Below are 14,226 nucleotides of genomic sequence, written 5' to 3' on the forward strand. Positions count from 1 at the left end.
ACATAAATTATTCATTTCAGCTCAATTTAGTTATGTTCAATTCAGTTTAGCTACAATCAGTTCAGCTCAGTTCAGTAAATGTGAACAGGCCCTTATATGATAAATTTAACTATCCCCAAATTACCCTTCTCATTTTTAAATAATACCTCATAAGTAATCAAAAATAAAAATAACTGTCTTCCCACAATTTTTTTTTTTTACTACCAACCTAAATTTTTTTACTACCAACCTAAATTTAAATAAATTTTATATAAAAAAAAAATTAAAAAAAAAATAAAAAATCCTAGCCTTCCATCCTATTAAAAACTATTGCATACAACTTTTTTCATAATTATTTACTATATTATATAAATTTAGACGCATGTAATATTTCGAAACCAAATTTCTTATATTGTACACACACGCATTGCGTGTGTTTCTTACCTTGTTTGCATGATTTAAGGAAGAAACTAGTATGTGGTCCGGGCGTTGCATCGGGTAAAGTTTGTGATTATAAGTATTTAAAATTTTTGGTGTTCTTTTTTAATTTTTTCTATTAATCAATGTGATTTTCAATTATACACATTTACTTTCATATTTATAACATGGTTGTTAATTGGTTTAGATGGTTAAATAACCAATTTTTGTACTAGAAATTGGGTGCTCGAATTTCTTTATGTTTATGTTTTTATATAGTGACATGGCTTAATGATTCAAGTTGATTGACTGGTGATGTGGCAAAATGAGAGTTTTAATAGGTGACGTGGCAAAGTGAAAGGGTCTACATGTCATATAGACTTTGTCAGGTACGCCTTTTAACATATTAGTATAGATGGGCAAAACCCGTTAAGGGTGTTAACGGATTTAGAAACAAGTTCCTTTACTTTCCACACAATCAATAAAAAAAATACAAACCCTAGTTTCCCTCCTTCCAATTCCAATTCCAATCCCAATAAGTTCAAAGCCATACCCTCCATGATTGTTCGACATTTCTAGAGGCTATCATCAGCAAATGCATCACTCCTTTCACAATTCTATCATTCTCCATATTGCTTGAGGTTAATAGTTAACAGTCATTAGCGCTTCGTTATCGGAAACTCCATAAATAGTCTTGGGCAATTTGGAATCAACTAAATCATGTATGTCTTGTAAATTCAAACATTAGATAAAATCATCCCAACATTTGCTGGGCAAGGCTTAACTAATTTACATTCTATCTCAGCGGCAGGAAAAAAAGTCTGGCATTTGCCATAACCGTCATAACACAATGAAAAACAGCTCGTATTAAAATAGCTTAGACACTTGAATGCAGACATAAACAACCTCAAAGTGTCAGCTGAAATCTTGAAACCGCGAAACTCCTCAAATTCCAAGCTAAGACAACTTCTTAATCTGCAGACACCTGAAACCCTTACTTTTTCTGTATACTTCTTTTCCCTTTACAAATATGTAATGCGTTGACTAACTCCTTGTGACAGCCAACATTATATTATTCCTCAAAAACCTCTTACACTGACAGCTTTTTCCGATATGCCAACATCTGAAATCAACATAAACAAAGTGACATTGTTGAAATCCAGACAACCATTCAGTCTAATTACCAAAGATATAAGTAGAAGCCTTACCAAGTGGCCTTGAGTGAAATTGCTTGAAGCTTTAAGCCCAGCCAGAGTTTCTTCAGAATTCAACACTTGCAACTCATCTTTGCATGCCTCAAATGCGGTCGAACTCAAAGAGCTGCCTTTTGCTCCCAAAATTTCAACTTTATCAGGAGGCAACGAGGTCTGACCAGAAATAAACTGCAAGAATATACAAATAATAATGTTTTATAAACAAGTTTACGGAGGGAGAGTAAGACAGAAATGCCCCCTTTTTTATGGGGTGAATAAAAGCTAAAAGTTGGATCAGATTATATACTTCACATATTTGCCCCACAGATAAGGCTGGCCTGCCACACAAGTAGGAATGCTCAAGAAGATGCTCTTTCTGCTCGTCGAGAGAAACAAGCACTACTTGGATATCCAACTGGAACAAGAAGAACTTATTTCAGCACCTTTAACAATGGACTTATTCATAATCAAAGCCATTGATACAAAGTTATTTTACCTACTCCATCAGTGTATATATAGTACAAATTATCTCTACAGTAAATTGAGCATGCATCTTATAGCATATTAGCATAATCAACTGTTCTCTTTGTTCTCATTAGCTATACTAATATGATTTATTATGTAAGTAAAATTTTGCTAAAGATTGATTCTCATATATAAAAAGCTCTCTTCATACACGCAACCAAATTACCTCACTTTCATTCTGCTCCCATGTCCGAAAATATTCAGTCAGCTTCACAAAACGACCTCGAGAGTGCTTGACATTGCCGCCATTGCCGCTCCCATATCTAGTACTGCTCCGTAAGCCACCTTTACCCCAGGTAAGAATTTCTGAAGTTCCAACCAATGTTGCTGGTGAAACCCCAGCATCCCTGTGGACCTCCTGATCATTTTCATCGCCACCTCCATCTCCGCTAGCAGCTGCTGGCGATGGCTGACCTCTCCACCGCTTTGATCTTTTAGATTTAGACTCTGTGCAACGTTCATCTGCAGAAGATGAATCTTTACCGCCATCATGACCATTGGCATCATCATCATCGTCAGACCTATAGTTTCTTCTTTTTCGATGATTACTCTGTGATCTTTTCCTTTTCCGGCTAAGTGCTTCTGTCTGTCGGCGGAAAGTTTGTGCAATTGCAGCTTGAATCTGTTTAAGTATTTAAAGTTTCAATAGTTTAATGCCAAAAAAAAAAAGAAAAAACACCAAACATGGACCTCTTGTTTCAATTACTAGCCGCATCCACTGAATTCCAAGAAGGATTGATGCCAGAGCTAACAATTAACGTAAATGTGCAAGAAAAAACATGCATGTATGAAAGCACGAAAGCCAATTCCCTAGAAGAATAAGTTTTCACCTGCTTGTTTCGAACTCTTTCGTCTTCCTGAAAAGCCAGCTCCTGTCACCAAGTAATTATCAGGTTTGCCAAAAGAAAAGCATGGAGAAATCACAGTTGCTTGAAGAGAGTGCACAATATAAGTTATAACAATATCAGGATAATTGATCAACCTATCGCTACTAAAAAGGCATACCTCTTCTTCATATCGATCAATATCAGGATATAATGCAGCAATCAGTGCATCATAATTTGGATCATCTCTTAAGGACCGCCGACTAGCACAGTGCTTGCGGCAAGCAGGGCATTCATTGTTCCTGCTTAACAGTATTCAAGGAAAAATGGTTTACATCTACCACGAGAGTATCCATTTAAAAAATCAAACAAAGTGCATGTTTGTTATTACTGCCAATATTGAGTTTTTAAATTATTAAAAACAATTTGTAAGTTATCATTTTGTTGTCAACTTACAAAATAAGCATGGCCCGTATGAGTATGACAAGTGAATTCAAAAAACAGAAAACAAGTAGTGATACCGAACAAGCCCTAATTATAAGACAGAAGCACTGTCGAATCCTAACAGTAACATTATTATAAGAAGTTCCCACAGAGGAGACTAAGTTGTGCACAGCATCATTATACCCATACAATAAAACGGAGGCTAATGAGCCCTTTATATAAAAACACAAAGACCATAAGAATTGCAAATAGTTTATGAGTTAAGTCCACAGCGATAGCCAATTATGATGCATATTTTGGTTCATAGGAAATGTACAACGCTAATCCTTAAAAACAAAAAAGGCACTAGCATATTTAAATATACACACCCCATCCGCATTGATTTGTCAATGCATTCTCTGCAGAAGCGATGCAGACATTCCATAACTGTTCTTGTCTTACGGATGATCCCTAGCACATAAAACAGAAAAATATAAGTTTAAGGTACCAACCAGAGAAACTTGGGTTTAAAATTAAAAGCGAAAAACAAGAAAAGCATTAGCTAAATATCAGAGAATTTAATATTGTAAGATATTTCAACTTCTTGAGGTTGTTGCTTAAAGAATAAAATCAGGAACAGCCTAGAATCAAGTGATAAAGCTAGAGATACCAGATTGATGCATAAGATGGGAAATAAAAATGCCATGTTTGTTTCACTGAAGTCATCAGATACTTGTTCTTAGCGCACATAGGGGGAAAAAATCACAATTTGGAGCATAAACTTGTAGGAAAACAATTAGCTTTACCTGTTTGGTAATTCCATAAACTGACATTATCACATAGGAGGAAGAAAAAAATCAGAGAGCCAGATAGGCATTATGTTGATTAGACTGAAAGTAGAGATAACCTACATAGTATGTTTAATGTATACTTTATACACTAAGTTTTTTTTTCCCTCTTCCTGAAAGAACATACATATAATTTTACACATTGTTGCCAATTTAAACATTGGCTCCACGTGTCAGAACCGTGACATACAAAACATCAACAAAAATAATCAATTCTGGGGCGTTCTTTTCCAACCAATTCTCTGGGGCGTTCTTTTCCAACCAATTCACATCTGGGGCGTTCTTTTCCAACCAATTCACAGAACATGGTATACCTAAATTATCACAATTGGACAGCATATTGCAAGTTCTGAACAAATTGAAACTATCACTGGTATGTAAAAGGGAAGTCAGGTTCACAAAGCTATATCATGAATCAGCTCAAAGCCTCAAATTGCTCAAAAATTTCCCCTTTTCATACACTTTGATGGTCACAAGTATATGCAACATAACTACTATCTAGTTCTGTATTAATTAGTGCTTCCAAATGAGGGCCAAGAATCTCTCTAATACAATGTTCCATTTCCTCTGACCATTACTGCCTTTTACAGCAACAAAAATACAGGCCAGTATGGATCTTTCCATTAATGGGATCTCAGGAGGTCCAATTTATGCAGCCACATTCCTAACCAGTAGAGAGTAGAGACTGATAATAATTTACCTTAATTGTTCCAAGTTAAATTTTTCTTCAAAAAAAATTGCCAGGCAAAACTCACACTCAAACAACCCATATCAATTAGTGAAAGTATCTCCAATTTATACTTTGAAATCAAAGTAACACAGTACAATCTCCTATTGTCACAAACCAGATATGTAATAGGCCAATTGACACCTATACTGATAGACAAAAAGCGATTATTAATTATCACTCATTATCAGAATTTACGATCATCTAGAGAGCATGTCTCACATACACCTGGCTGATATCATGCCAAACTTAGTATAAATTATTTTTGGAAAACAAAAAAAGTTAGGTCTCAGGCTCTCAGCTCTCAGTTGGCAAGGAATAAGCCTATTTTAGACTGAACAGTTGCTACAACAGTTAACACCAGTACACCACAACTTGCGACAGACTGCAACTTACAGGTTTGAACTTTGAACTAAGGAAAAAAGAATTAAAACTTGTAGCCTACAGATCTGCAGGTGTTATCCAATTTACCTTACACAATATGATACCCTGATCATGAAATGGCAAACCAGCATAACATGGAAAAATACAGAGTATAAATATTGCATGGAATATTTATTTCAACCATGATAAAAATATGTACCCATTGCAATCAATCATTTAATTTCTCAACATATATCACAAGACTGAACGGAAAATTCCAATATAGTGATTCTATGACACAGTAAACAGGTAGGCAAGCAATTGCAATAAACCATTTCCCAGCTTATTTTACAGCATTAGAGTGAGATTCTCTTCAGTTACACTGTCCTTTAGGCTTTAAGCAAAATAGTATGAACAAAACAGCACCAAAATATACTTGTACATCATTCACATACATAATTATGTGCAATATAATGTTAATGTAATCTGAAATGACATTGCCATCAATAAATTGCACTCCTATGTACAGGATTAAAAATCTTACCAAGACATATTGGACATTGTACTTCCTTGCGAATATCTGACAGTTTAATTAAAATTAATCTGCTAAGACAATAAAAAAAACAAAAAGAAAAAGGGCATTACAACAAGCCCATATAGTAACAAATAGAATTCAAAAGACTCAAAAATTTGGGTTCACATGGGTCTTTATGCATTAAGAGCCCTCAAAGGAATGAAAAATAATGACAATAATTACATTATAATCAGATAAAGCTAAAACAGGAAGAAAATATAAGGGATAATAATAATCATAAATGACATGTGCAAATAAACAGCTAGTTTATCATACAATTATTATTGTTGCATTTTAAGTATTACTACCTTTTTTTTTTGATGCAAAGTATTACTACCTACGCAACTCTATAGTTTCAATATATTGATTAGACACGTTTGCCAACACAACACTTTGAACATTAGTTACGCTTCTATAAAAATTAAAAAAAAATTATAAAAAATAATATATGAAAATATATATATTGAGATTGACACCAAAACAGCTAAAATAATGAAATTAGCTATTATACATTAGTAAGAAAAAGTGGTCAAAGTTGGTCCGGAAATAGTGTAAAAAGTCAAAATGACGCAACTATGAGAAACGGAACTAGGATTTGACTGTTCAAAGAGCACAATAAGGAGTAAAACTGCCCAGCAAGCTCAAAAATCTCCTTATTCTTATCCAATTTTAATAATGAAAAAAGTTGCAACCCAAATGTTAATGATGAGAAGATATAACCATGAAGGAGCTTTATCGCAACATGCAACTGCATTTTTTCCCTAATCAAGTATTAATGTATTATCAATCGAAAATTACTGCAAGATGGTTCCTACAAACTAATACAACCCTCATACTTGTTCATCTATCCAGGATAATATAACAGGATATATAAAGAATGATGGTTCTCATAGAACCCGAAAAAAATGAGACAAAGCTTTCAGCAAGATATAAGCAACAATGCCAACAAACACCCATCTACAAAAGAGAAGAAACAAACACACTCCATTAAAAAAATCCAAATGGTAGCACTAAAACTCGAGAAGAAAATGTAAAATGTTAAGGCATAAACACAACAATAACGACTACAAATGAGGTACAGACACTGCAAGCCCACCTATGGCCTATACTAAACAAGTAATAAATGTCCTACGAGAAAAATCGAGAGAGAAAAGCATAGTTCTTACAGCCCAGAATTTCAGAATAAATCATCATATAGTCTACTGCATGCTTACAGCAAATTTCCAGCCAAAGAATAACGGAATCAAAACCAAAATTTAAATTCATACATAACAACAGGAACTGCAGAACATCTTGCGGTATCAAACATAGCTGTAAATAGGAATAATTCAGCAAAAGAGCATAATATCAATCACAGAATAATCCCGTATCAACATACATGAAGAGCCAATGTATCTAACATATCCACGAGACTCATTTAGAAATAGACAGCCAAATAAATATAGCTTAGTCAGCAAAACTGGAAGTAATCCCGAAGACCTCGGATCAAATCCCGTCTACATCATCATCACCACCACCACCACCACCACCCGCGCCCATTGTATCTTCCTCGACACCAAAGAAAAATCGAGACACGCTTAAAACACACAACAAAAGACACGTCCAACCAAACAACTCGGTCGTTCTAAAATGCATAAATGAATAACGCAAATTTACGAGTAATCAACTAAAGAGGATAATCGAGCACAATAGTAATCTCAAACACGCCAAAAACACTAATCCTACGAAAATCACTGAAATTCGACACTTTCACAACCTCAATCATGAGTGATGAAACTAGAAACAGCGAAAACTTACCCTTCCTTATTGACGTTACCATTAGCGATAAACGACGGAGTTCGATCGGCCACTGAAAATCAAAAATCACAATCAACACTAACAAAAATGCAAACTGCTAATAGTTCATACTCGTAATACTGGCAAAAAATCCTTCAATTGAATCCAAAAAAACAACAAAAATGTGAGTGTAACAAAATCAAACTAACCTCCTCCGCCGCCATGTTTATCACCTTCATCATCTTCCGCATCATCATCATCATCATCATCATCATCATCCTCTTCATCTTCTTCCTCTCCATCTTCTTCTTCTTCTTCCTCCTCCTCCTCTCGTTGTGCTTCATCATTCGGAACAACATCGCGTCGTTCATCAGGCTGAATCTCCGGGACATCTCCGGCGGCGGCGTTGGGAGGATCCTCGTCGGAGATGTTATCCTCCGGCGAGCGTTTCTGCGCTGGCATTGTGCTGAGGAGAGAGAAAGTAGTTAAGGAAACTCCGATCCGCCGCCGCGAAAAGTGAACGGAATAAGGGTGAGGGTTTCTCCGGCGGCGGTGGTGGCGGCGAGGAGAGAGAAAATGGGAAAGAAAGGATAGAGAAGGTGGTTGAGTATTGTTTGCTGCTTCTCTTCCTTGTGTCGTTGAAGAGGAGTTTTATAGAAAAATATTCAGGATTTGCAGACCTCACTATTTTTCCTTTTTTTTTTTTTGTTTTTCTCTTTTAATTATTTTACAATAATAATTCGGAGTAATTATTTATTTATTTTTAACGAAACTTCTTTTTTTTGGAAGGGGTTGAAACGCAGTGTTTTAAGTTGAGTGTGGAGTTGGCTGGTGTGATTATATGAGTGAAACGGTGCGTTTTGGTGTATGGGTTAATTATCTGAAGCCACGTGGTTTACAGGAGGGATGGAGTTTATTTACATGTGAATGGAATTAAGGACGTGTGTGTATTTTTATTTTCTTCCGGCAGTTTTATTTATTTACCTCCCGCCGTTAGACTGATTTGGGTGTTTTCTGTTAAGTTTTTACTCAATTACGGAGTAGTAGCTAAATAGCCTAATACAAGTACTAGTGTCGATTACTCCACTCGAGTCTAGAGGTGTCAAAAGCACACCCAATTCGAAACTGACCCGAAAGTATCCGAATTAGATTTACACTCGCGTGGACATAATAATTTAGCATGAATCTACTTTAACAAATTGACCCGACTGGATCATCCGGATTGACATCTATACTCATGTCTCGTCCCACAATACAATATCTTTCTTTACCCCATGAAATACGAGTAGCTTTTTGGGGAGCAACTTTTTTACCTATAAACCGTTTTTATGTGTATGATTTTTTATCTTTTAACTACATCTTTGTTAGCTAGATAATTTGTGTCTTGCATAATCTCTCATGTCCTAGTGTACTACACTATAACTTCGCCTGGTAGATTGGTACAATATTCATAAAGATGAGCACTAACTTCGTCACTTCATAATTGTTAATTGTGCAATGTTAAAATTATAAATATTCTATTCTATATTATATATTAAAAGGCGCTCCTTTTAAAGTAATGGTGCCACGTGGCACTCTTCAAAATATGTGTGTCTCTGTCACTATGCCATGTCATCATCCAACGTATATGCGCAACGTAAGCTAGCCACTTCGTTTAACAAAACAAAATATGTTTTCAACAAGATTCGAACCCATAACCTCCAATATATATAGGTAATACTTTTACTGTCTCAACCAACTATTATTAATGTTTCAAGTTTCACATAATATTATAATATTCCTTTCATTTATTAAGTAAAATAGAGATAATATAATTCATTTATTTTTCACAAGATTAAAATATAAATACATATGATGTAAAAAAAAAAAGGGACATTCAAGGCAATGCCCGAACCACTACACACACTAACTACACAAATAGTCCAACATAATTGTTAAATTAAAGTAAGAAGTACACAAATTAGCAACCCGGGGCATCGCCCGGGATACACACCAGTTAATATTTAAAAAGTGCATATATTATTGAGACACTTCTAACAAGATTTCATTTCACTATATATCTTTAATTTGTTCTTTTACGAGCAAAGTTTAGCATTAGCTAGTGAGAATTGAGAATATATGACAAACTTTGGTTTGATCTTCAAAAAAGAAATAATGTAGCTACTCCCTTTGTCCTTCTTTTTAGGAACATTTGTCTAAAAGGTACTAATATGTTTACTTTATTCTGAAAAAGGGCCTTATATGTTTAAAATGGTGAAAAAGATCCTTATAAGCTACTTTTGTTGTGAGGAGGAACCTTGACATTAGAATATGACCGTTGACTTCACTTTTTCGGCATTGACTATCATGTGCCATGCACGTGATGTTCATTTCCTTCTAATTTTCCCATGATTTTGAGGAAAGAGAAGGAATGTTGAGAGAAAATTTGGGGATAGAAAAGAGAATGTGAAAACGTGGGGAAAAAATGAACAAAAGGGCCTTTTTAAAACATTATGTGCCATGTACGTGATGTTCAACACCGGAAAAGTAAAGTCAATGGTCATATACCGATGTCAAGGTCCCTCCACACAACAAAAGTGACTTATAAGGACCTTTTTCACCACTTTGAACATATAAGGTCCTTCAAAAAGTGAACATATAAGTACCTTTCTAACAAATTTTCCTTATTTTTTTTTATCCCATTTGACTTTGCATAGTCTCCAAGAAGCATCTTATAGCGTAATTATCTTCATTCCATATGCATAAGATTATATATATTGATATTAACAAAATATACAACTACGCAAAAATAAGAGACGAAAGTATTTTTAAAGGAGATAGCATTTATTTAGGAGTTGTAGACAAGATCACTTAATAGTTCAATGTAATAGTGGTGGCTGGAATAAATTAAGCTTATTACTTTGTGCATTGTTATTATGGATCGAAGTATTAAATTTGCAATAAACCAAATCAATTCAAAATACACTTAACAAATGAATTAATTCTTGAATAATTACTAGATATCTCTTGTTAAAAGCACATAACAAGACATACTAAAATATTTTGTAAAATAATGAAACATTTTTGTTAACAATTTATCATTAAAGGCTAGCAACTAGTTATGGCAAACTAGCAACCAATAAAGTGCTACCACAACTAAATACAACATATTAAAGAGCTAGATGTTGTCAACTCATTGACTAATTTGCAAATTAAAAAACCAGGATTGAGTTTGATTGCTTAAGTGGGGAGTTGGTTAATTAATTAGGAGAGAGGAGGTATCTTAATAAACTTAGTACTTTTTTTTTACAAGATCAATAAACTTAGTTAGTTAACAGTGTGATGAACTTGTTTTGAGCAAAGTTGTGACTCAATTCAAGATTTGAGATTTTTTCAAGGGTCTATAATTTCAAATATCTAAAAAAAAACTCAATCCACATTTGATTTGAGAACCTTTTTTTTTTTTTTTTTTTTTGAAAATCTAAACTATCTCATCTATTTTTTTAGATCGGATCATTGGCTAGTCAAATCGGATAAATTGGATTTCTTTTTCGATCATAATCCCAAATGCAAAGCATTGCTACAAAATCATACAAAGTTAATTAAAAGCATAGATGTTGGTTCAAACAGTTCATCAATCACTGCATGTAACTCTCACATGCAGAAAAATGTAAAAACCATCTATGTATTGTAACAAATATTAGTTAATAAAATATAAAAATTCGATTACACAAAAGTTGTTTAGAACCATACCTTGGAATTGATAAATGCGGTTGGTGATGGACTTTACAAGATAACCCTTTGAGAAAAATGTGCATCGCGATATTTTACTTTTTACTGAAATGTATGAAGTTTATGAAGAGGAATTCAAAATTAAAATCGATTCAAGAACATAAATGGAGATCAGAAAGGTAAATCTAAAGTTTAATGAATAAATTTCATGTTTTGGTAACAGAGATCTTCTCTTGGAATTTTGTGGGAGAAAATGAAATTTTTTGATGAAAAACTGAAAAGACAGAGACGATATTACCTAGGTTGGCTGCAGTAGAGTATTTATGTGAAAAAATTAGGTCTTGGGGTAATGAATTTAGACCTGTTTTTAGTCCCCACAAGCAAAAGAGTTGAACTCATTTGAGTTTAAGTTCAGCCCATAAACAACTTAATCAATATGGCCCATTATTGAATACCTAATCATTTGAGCTCAAACTTGACTTGTAATAAAAATCAAACCATGTTGATTTAGTAAAATTAATCTTAAATTGCCCAAAAAAAAAAAAGAATTAATTAATATGCAAGCAGAATTTAATACATGTATATTACATGTTCTACATACTACTGAATTATGAAATAATAATTCAGGTTGGATGAAAATAATATATTATTATTGTAATCATGTTTGTGAATTACTATTTTGATAATTCATGTAAAGGAGAAATAAAATTATGTATACATGTTAATATTAATATCTTGTGTTGCATTGGTATCAGAGCAACTTTGTAACATTGCTAATTTGTGGATTTAAGATCCCAAGTTAATCACCTTTTAGGGGAGGATTCTAGGGTTATACCAACAATTTTGGCCAAATTTGTGGGCAATTTCAATTCCGTTCTTGGGCTATATACAACCAAGTTACCAAGTTTACCATAAATGTTGCTAGTTTTCCAAGTTCAATTTCTCGTTGCAGCCTTCAAATGGGGATGTATAATACTTCTCATGATTGCTTTAAATAGATGTAATGTCCTACCCATACCAATAAGAGTTATTTTTTATTTTTATTTTTTAATCTCATACGGAGTATAGGAAGATATTTCACAATTCTATTACGATGGGTGACCCTTTAAGAAGTTTTTCCCATATGGAGTTACCTGAATTTTTTTTTTCGGTCAACAAGTACTTTTTAGTTATTATTTATAGTTTTTGCCAATTTATATCTTATATACTTTTATTTTGTAAACTACTACCCTTTTTTACTTTGTTTTGTGTTATACCAATACCATATGACCAATTTTGTTAAAATTTTCTATTGTGGGGCTTAGATTCAACTATTTCAGTTATTTATGCCTAAATTAAGCATAAATTGAAATTTGAAAATTTAATACAACTTTTTGTTAGAGTTACAAGTATATTGAGTGCTAAAATAAAAAATGTAAATTGAAACCACAAATGAATTTAATTTAAGCATGTTTGAATTCTATAATTTAGACTGTACTTAAAAAATCCGTTCCTAAACTTTTATTATAATTTTAAAGTTAATATATCTTCATTTCAAAACTCTAATATTAATTGCGTGTGACTTAGGCAAATTGATTTTGCAAATGATTCTTGCTCTTCATTTAAATGTTTTCAATTAAGATAAAGTATGGCAAAAATATTATTATTTGTGGGAAATTTTATGGATTTGAATCTACAATACAGGTTTAAATTATTGAACATAAATTATTAAACTTTAAAGTTTGGATAACCTAAAAATAAAATTAGGGAAATTTTGTCAATAACTACCAATTAAAGCACGTGTTTTGAAAACAACTACCTATTAAATTTTTTTTAAAAAGAACTACCACAAAGATGTAAAAAGTTTAACTAGCACTATCACTTTAACAATTTTGGCTAAAATATCCGGTATTTGGGTCTGACTTTTTATCACTTTTTACCTTTATGAAGGGTAACTTAGTCAATTTAGATGATGATTTTATGAGGTAAAAGTAAAAAGTAGAACCTACATGCCGAATATTCTAGTTGGAATTATTAAAGTGGTAGTGCTACTTAAACTTTTTACAACTTTGTGGTAGTTCTTTTAAAAATTTTTTTTAATAGGTAGTTGTTTTCAAAACGCGCACTTTAATTGGTAGTTTTTGACAAAATTTCCTAAAATTAGCTTTAATTGGAGGTTTAATCTAGCAAATTTAGCATCAAGGTGTTTAAAATGAGTTTTAATTGAATATAATGAGTGTAATTAAGGTAATTTAAATAGTTTGAAAGTAATTAAAGCATTGGATGTTGGCCGCATAGATTAAAATTTTGACAAAATATATCTTTAAGTTAGTGGTAACAAAACAAAAACATAGTGAAAGGTAATTTGACAATAGCACAATTTCTTACTATACAGTAGTTGTACGAAACCACTCTCAATCAAGGCCTATTTTAATCAAAGTAACAAATTTATATAGGCAAGTAAGATCGTATTTCACATGGAATGACTAACAAGACACCGAAATCAAGGAAACAATTGCAGGTTGCCTCAATCATAAAATTGAATTTTGTATTAAAATACGCGGCAACTAAATTAGATTAAGGAAGTTAGCAAGAGAAACAAACACTAGAGGGATAGTTGGGAAGTGACACCAACCATCCATATATATTGAATCTACAAAAATGGGCAAGAGAAGAACAAAATACACTTGAATTGGGTGATTGAACGAGAAAATATATAATGCCTTCTTTCAAAGCTACAAGACCAAGTAATTCCTAAACCAAATACCTAATAAGGGAAAATGACAAGGTCTCAAGAATGGGAGGTGGATTTCTAACTCAACTCCAATAAGTTTTTTGAGTTTTCGAGAAAGTATGAAGCATAAATAATTGAGATTTCTCACATAGT

General features: G+C 33.1%; 1 protein-coding gene across 3 annotated transcripts; it reads right to left on the bottom strand.

The window, feature by feature from the left end:
* Positions 1-1,105: 1,105 nt before the first annotated feature.
* LOC145611504 (putative E3 ubiquitin-protein ligase RING1b) lies at positions 1,106-8,262 on the bottom strand. Of its 3 annotated transcripts, none has more exons than XM_081666837.1 (10): positions 7,859-8,262; positions 7,671-7,722; positions 5,844-5,902; positions 3,751-3,832; positions 3,120-3,240; positions 2,945-2,971; positions 2,281-2,736; positions 1,897-2,004; positions 1,605-1,778; positions 1,106-1,519 (listed from the first exon to the last, which is right to left on the bottom strand). In XM_081666837.1, exons 1-10 carry the CDS (start codon positions 8,109-8,111, stop codon positions 1,487-1,489), a joined length of 1,365 nt encoding a protein of 454 aa, XP_081522963.1. In that variant the 5' UTR covers positions 8,112-8,262; the 3' UTR covers positions 1,106-1,486. The 3 variants fall into 3 exon arrangements, with proteins under 3 accessions (XP_081522963.1, XP_081522962.1, XP_081522964.1); XM_081666836.1 differs by having other exon boundaries at positions 2,945-2,986; XM_081666838.1 differs by lacking the exon at positions 1,897-2,004 and having other exon boundaries at positions 2,945-2,986.
* Between the last annotated feature and the right edge of the window lie 5,964 nt (positions 8,263-14,226).

The sequence above is a fragment of the Chenopodium album genome, chromosome 24 (assembly GCF_948465745.1).
Source record: "Chenopodium album chromosome 24, dcCheAlbu1.1, whole genome shotgun sequence".
NCBI classification, from domain to species: domain Eukaryota; kingdom Viridiplantae; phylum Streptophyta; class Magnoliopsida; order Caryophyllales; family Amaranthaceae; genus Chenopodium; species Chenopodium album.

Bases quoted from the DNA above. Each gene is read 5' to 3' on its own strand.
- LOC145611504 (XM_081666836.1), bottom strand. From the start codon at position 8,111: ATGCCAGCGCAGAAACGCTCGCCGGAGGATAACATCTCCGACGAGGAT. The intron at 7,723-7,858 runs GTTAGTTTGATT...TTTGATTTTCAG, and splicing joins TAAACATGGCGGCGGAGGAG to TGGCCGATCGAACTCCGTCG. The intron at 1,779-1,896 runs GTATATAATCTG...ATATTCTTGCAG, and splicing joins CTGTGGGGCAAATATGTGAA to TTTATTTCTGGTCAGACCTC.